Here is a 5,806-nt window from a genome sequence, read left to right on the forward strand (position 1 = left end):
TTGGGGATGGGGGTGGGGTAGTTAATTGGATCTAACTCTACTTGGATTTTTGTACTTTTAGACCCAGGCGATTTCGCTGATGACTGCACACCACCTCGTGTCATCTCGGCTGATCTAAGACCGCTCTCCACACGTTTGCAAGTTCTGCCCCCTTTATTCTATTCACACTGGGATGCTTGGCGATTTCCACCGTCAAAAGCGAAACGTTGCCCAGCAATAAATCCACCGATTGTTTACCAAACCCCTCTGAAACGATCAAACAATTTTTGTTCGATAAAGGCGTTGCCAGTAGTTACACCGCTGCATATAATCCACAATGTAATGGTCAGGTTGAACGACTTAATCGTACCCTTTGGAAGACCATCTGCCTGGCTCTAAAATCGCGCGGTTTGCCTGTCAAACATTGGGAGGTTGTCCTTTTTGATGCTCTCCACTGTATCAGATCCCTGTTGTGTACTGGTATCAAGTGTACCCCACACGAACGCTTCATGCCGTTCACACGACGATCAGCGAACGGTGCCTCCCTATCTACCTGGCTTACTGTCCCTGGGCCAATCCTTTTAAACCGCAATGATCGAGTCTCTAAATATGACCCTCCGGTAGAGGAAGTGGAACTCATCTCTTGTAATCCACAGTACGCCCACATAGTCCGTCCAGATTGCAAACACGAAACCATATCCTTGCGCCGCTTGGCTCCTAAAGGCAACGAAATGACATCCGACACAGAACAAGAACCAATACATATCGCCGAACAAGGGTAGCCTCACACAAAACCATCGGTCCACCGTGGTTGCTCAGAAACTGAACTCTTGCCTATTAACGATGCCTCACCATCCCATTCGAGTGCAGATCCAGGAAATCACATGAACATTCTTATCCGACAACAGCGCACTCACCCATATAATCTACGCAAAAGAGAGGCGCAACCGATTCCATGTAACTATTGCAGCCTTTTATTTATTTTACATTCTTTCTCCGCAAAGTACACACTTATTCCAAGGCGGGGAGAATGTCATGACTATATAACCCAGGCCTTTGCATAACCTATTAACTCGTGACTCTCACTCTATTTTCAGCTCATGTACTACAGTTATTAGACGATTAAAGCGTACATTACGTCTTTCTATTCTATCTCCTATCTAATCCCGTCCTGGAACTACTCGACTCTCGCAACACGGTCGTTTTGGAACACATTTGTGGACTTTGACTAGGCGCTCGTCCGGAATTACTTCTCCCTACATTTCCCTGGACGGCGTAAGGTGCGGACAAATCGTTTGACAACTGAAGTACGGGCAGATCCGGATGTTAGACAAGTTTGCCAGAATCGCCTTCTTGGGTCTCTTCCAAATGCTACACCATCAGATCTGGACTCATCCAGGGACAAGATTGCCACCTGTTTGCACAGTGCGGGGCATTTCGCCTATGACACGGCTCCACCATGCGCACTCAAGCCCTGGATATCAGAACGAACGGTGGCACTGCTGAAGTCTCGGAGAAATATCACATCTGATCGCGAACATAGTTTGATTTGACGAATTACCAGACGTAAAAATAAAAATAACCGTCCAGCTGTAGCACCCTTTCGGTGGCTAGCTGCTGTGCCACACGAAGGGGACACGGGGGCTGGGATGCTGCCAGGTTGCCCAAGCCTAGACAGGAGAAGTCGGGCTCGAACCACGTACCTTCCGGTCAGTAAATTCGCGCTCTGGCCGCCTGATCCATCTCGCCCCAGACGTCAAGTGAAAGTGAGCTTGCAAGCCGACCGTGAAGAGTGGTCGTCACAGAAAGCTAAGGAAATGGAAGACGCCCAGAGAGCCAGTGGTGGCTAAAGATTATTTCAGTTTATTCGTGCGACTGGCCTTCGGAAACCACCTGTGAGCGAAAATACCAAGAATCGAAATGTAAAAACCATCTAGAATGAGGAACGCCTCAACCGTCGGGCCGAATACTTCGAGCAACAATTGTCGTGGCCACCATCTGCCACTCATCTGAAGCCCACAGGGATGCCCACTCTCCCCATTTCTATTCAACTTCGTGATCGATGAAATAATGAGACGCACGCTGCAGGGTCTCCAAAACCCTGGTGTTCAAATAGCCTGTGAAGAAAACCTTGTCGATCAGGAATATGCAGACGACATCGTTCTCGTCTTCAAAGAGGAGTAGAAGGCGCAAGTGTTTTTGGACGAACCGGCTTAAGTCATCCCGTCCTTTGTAGTGTATTTTTCACCCACAAAGTGCAAGGTCATGTTCTTGGACATGCAGTCACTGAACACGCCACTTACAATCCAGGGAGAAGCACTGGAAGTTGTGGAGCGTCTTAGGTATCTTGGAAGTCGTATTCATTATGATTGTAGTGTGACAGATGAGGTCAGTTCACGAATCTGCGAGGCCCGGGTTGCGTTTGCTAATTTGAGACACTTATGGCGTCAAAATCGTGTATCCTTGAATCTCAAGGGACGTGTGCATCAAGCTACAGTGCGGTCTGTTTTGTTGTACGGCTGTGAAAATTGACCTGTTCGAACAGCGGAACTGAGACGTCTTCAGGTGTTCGATAATCGTTTTCTCAGAACCATAGCTCGTTTGGGTTGGTGTCGGCGTATCCGTAACGAGGCAATTAGGAAACGAGTTTTCGGTTGTGCAACGGGTACTTCCACTGAAGAATGTGTCCAGGATCAAGAGCTGCGTTGGTTGGGACCTGTGTTGCGTATGCCTAACCCGAGGAGGGGGTTGTTTTCCATACCAAACTCAGAGTGGCGGAAGCAGAGTTGGCCAACCCTTGACTTGGCATAGGTATATGAAAGAAATCACAAAACGTTTCGGTGATGTCTGTGATAATCGCCTTCCGTGATGGGGACTGCGTGATCCTCACTTCGCCTAGTTAGAAACACTTCAAGATATGGCTTCTAATTGATGTCAGTGGCGCTGTTGTTGTCAGTTTCTATCCACATCGCCTGAAAAAGTGTCTGGAGGTGTAGGCGCCTCGGAACGATTGTAGTAAACTTACCCGATCAAAGAATGATTTTGAGGCGAAGTATGAGAGCGATTACCAACAAACTTGGCTACGCCGGTCGTTGCCGTCTCGCTGAATTGGGACCCCGAGGCGCAATATCTTACTAATTGGAGACGTTGTCAGATATGGCCCAGCCGAGCTCACTGGCGCTCGCGAATCGAGGCTATTGCATTCAATGCACAGTCCGCTCGTTATCTTTCCAATAAAAAATCTACCGATAAACCTGTATTTATACAAAAATGCCAGCTACCGCCTCCAGTGCGCAGCTGTCTACACGAAGCCCTATTAGTGGATCAAACTCGACGCAAAGCTCATGTTAATGACGCCGGAAAGTGTTTCATGGTACAGAATCTGGAGGTGCGCCTCGGAACGATTGTAGTAAACTTACCCGATCAAAGAATGATTTTGAGGCGAAGTATGAGAGCGATTACCAACAAACTTGGCTACGCCGGTCGTTGCCGTCTCGCTGAATTGGGACCCCGAGGCGCAATATCTTACTAATTGGAGACGTTGTCAGATATGGCCCAGCCGAGCTCACTGGCGCTCGCGAATCGAGGCTATTGCATTCAATGCACAGTCCGCTCGTTATCTTTCCAATAAAAAATCTACCGATAAACCTGTATTTATACAAAAATGCCAGCTACCGCCTCCAGTGCGCAGCTGTCTACACGAAGCCCTATTAGTGGATCAAACTCGACGCAAAGCTCATGTTAATGACGCCGGAAAGTGTTTCATGGTACAGAATTCACTGCTATTTCCTCGTAGCAAAAAACAAACGTGTTATGCTGTTTATATGTTTGTACTTTAAACATCTTTTAGGTCGACAGCGCCCATAGGCTGTATCACTATGAGTAAACATCTCGCTGAATTGGAATATAAAGCTCGTCTGGATGCCGGGAAGCATGTTGCTGAGCTATTCCAGGTACGTGTAAATTGTTTAGCTTAATGTTTTCCTCTCTAGAAACCAGAGCAACTGGAGAAGCTTGATCTGATCCGGTCACGTTTTGTGAACCAAAAGGTTGATTGGGTCTTAACTTCACTTTACATGCCTGGGTATATAGATGGCCACAGAAGCTCAGCTCAAGATGACGCTCCATAGTCAACTAGACGGTAGCAAGATTGGGCTTGAAAAGCTGGATGCGGCTATGAAAGAATCTCAAAGCTGTCGTATCAGGTATTTTATTCACTGATGCTTATTTTGCTAGGCTGTTTGAACTAGCTTCGGCTTTAGAAAGCTTGGAAGGCTTACCCAACAGATTGCTTGAGCTGAAAAACATTTCACGGAAGTACTCACAGGTTTGTGTATTTCAATGACTGCTTTACTCGAACTTATTGGCTCCTGTAGCTAGCTGCAGCTATGGAAAACATGACTTATCTGGTAAAAGCTCCGGAGGCAATGGAACAAGCTCATGCCTATGTGGAAGGAGAAAATTTGCTTGAGGCTCATAAGATGTGGGTTCTATCAATAGTACTTACTTTGGTTGCATTTGTTTAGTTTACAAGAATTGGAAGGGATTCGTGATGAGCTAATGTCGGAGGTTCATCCGGAACATTCCAAGACGGATCTCGAAGTAAGGTCGCGTTATTGTCTTGAGCTCGCCCAATTAACTCCAGACTCTGCGAGCCTATTTCAGGGGTGTAGACGAGTTGAACCAACTGTTCGTAACAAAAATCTCAATGATCGGATCCAGGATAACAAGCGCCGTTATCACGCAACATCGTTTTGTTGTGGACTGTATCCGCGTTATCGATAGAGAAGAACGGTAAGGTCGTGTTTTTTCCCTAGCTGTGCATTTCGGCTCTCATACCAAGTATATTTCGCCCTGACTTCTAACTGAATCCGGTGGAGTCTCTGGTCCTATGATAATTCGCTGCATGTGGTAGTGCGCTGTTTTTGAAATGCGCAGAATGGTACTCACGCTCCTAGGTTTGTGCTTGGCTAGACTTTCCAAGTCGTGGCCCATGTGTTGAATGTTACGAATTTCTGTTGGGGCTGTAGGCTTTTTAATTATTTTTGGTAGGTTAGGATTATGCTCTTCTTTACACCAGGGCTTCAAATGAATCGTTTTCTGAACGATTGCGAAGTTTAGAGAATAGTATTGCTGTAATTGATGATAATAACGAAAGAGGAAATGCCTCGGTCCTCTGCTAGTTAAAGTTGCTTAGATACGATGAAAAAGTCGTCGTTCAGAAGTATGCAAAGTGATAAGACGCTCATTGGTTTTCGTAACTTGTCTCGTAATTTACAGCTTCACTTTCTAACGAACTGGTAGTGAATGGTCAAGATACGCGACAAATACTACGCTCTGTTACTTGTTTGAACAGCCAGTTCTCTCTTGACCCCCAGAAGGTCCATCTCCACTGGGGGGCGAGATGGCTCCGTGGTTAGAGCCTGAATTTACTGATCGGAAGGTCCGTGGTTCGAATGCGATCTCTGCATCTCCACTGCTGTCTAGGTTTGGGCAAACTGGCAGTCGGTATCCCATCCCTGGTGCTTCCTTTGGATGGCGTAACAGAGGGAACCGAAAGAGCGTTACAACTGAACGATTTATCATTTTAAATTCACCTGCAATCGGCGACTCCAACAAATACTAGTGGGTCTTGGTCAGTTGACGAAGTTTGAGAATTATGTATGATTCCCGGTTCTTGACTTCTGTCGGACTATAAGTTACCGACATCACATTTTTACTGCTCTGAAATGATTGTTGTACGTAAATGAGCTCATGTGTTACAGACTGCTAAGACGTGTTCCCTCTTCCGGAGCACCATCCGTTGCTAAAACCTTGGATTCTTTGA

The 5,806-nt window shown here is 46.5% G+C and overlaps 2 protein-coding genes across 2 annotated transcripts in view; one reads left to right on the plus strand and one right to left on the minus strand.

Moving 5' to 3' along the window:
- Positions 1 to 3,829: 3,829 nt before the first annotated feature.
- The window catches only part of T265_15686 (hypothetical protein), a gene marked incomplete at both ends in the record, with an annotated part of 21,744 nt that continues 19,767 nt past the window's right edge, over positions 3,830 to 5,806 (plus strand). The window contains 7 exons of the mRNA XM_009178942.1: positions 3,830 to 3,932; positions 3,972 to 4,028; positions 4,072 to 4,184; positions 4,216 to 4,306; positions 4,356 to 4,462; positions 4,506 to 4,581; positions 4,625 to 4,773. Of these exons, the coding sequence (XP_009177206.1) occupies positions 3,858 to 3,932; positions 3,972 to 4,028; positions 4,072 to 4,184; positions 4,216 to 4,306; positions 4,356 to 4,462; positions 4,506 to 4,581; positions 4,625 to 4,773 (668 nt within the window). The remainder of the gene's footprint in view (positions 3,933 to 3,971; positions 4,029 to 4,071; positions 4,185 to 4,215; positions 4,307 to 4,355; positions 4,463 to 4,505; positions 4,582 to 4,624; positions 4,774 to 5,806) is intronic.
- Positions 4,930 to 5,806, minus strand: part of T265_15687 (hypothetical protein) — a gene marked incomplete at both ends in the record, with an annotated part of 31,706 nt that continues 30,829 nt past the window's right edge. Inside the window, one exon of the mRNA XM_009178943.1 lies at positions 4,930 to 5,112. Within this exon, the coding sequence (XP_009177207.1) occupies positions 4,930 to 5,112 (183 nt within the window). The remainder of the gene's footprint in view (positions 5,113 to 5,806) is intronic.

This window comes from Opisthorchis viverrini, assembly GCF_000715545.1.
Source record: "Opisthorchis viverrini unplaced genomic scaffold opera_v5_731, whole genome shotgun sequence".
NCBI classification, from domain to species: domain Eukaryota; kingdom Metazoa; phylum Platyhelminthes; class Trematoda; order Opisthorchiida; family Opisthorchiidae; genus Opisthorchis; species Opisthorchis viverrini.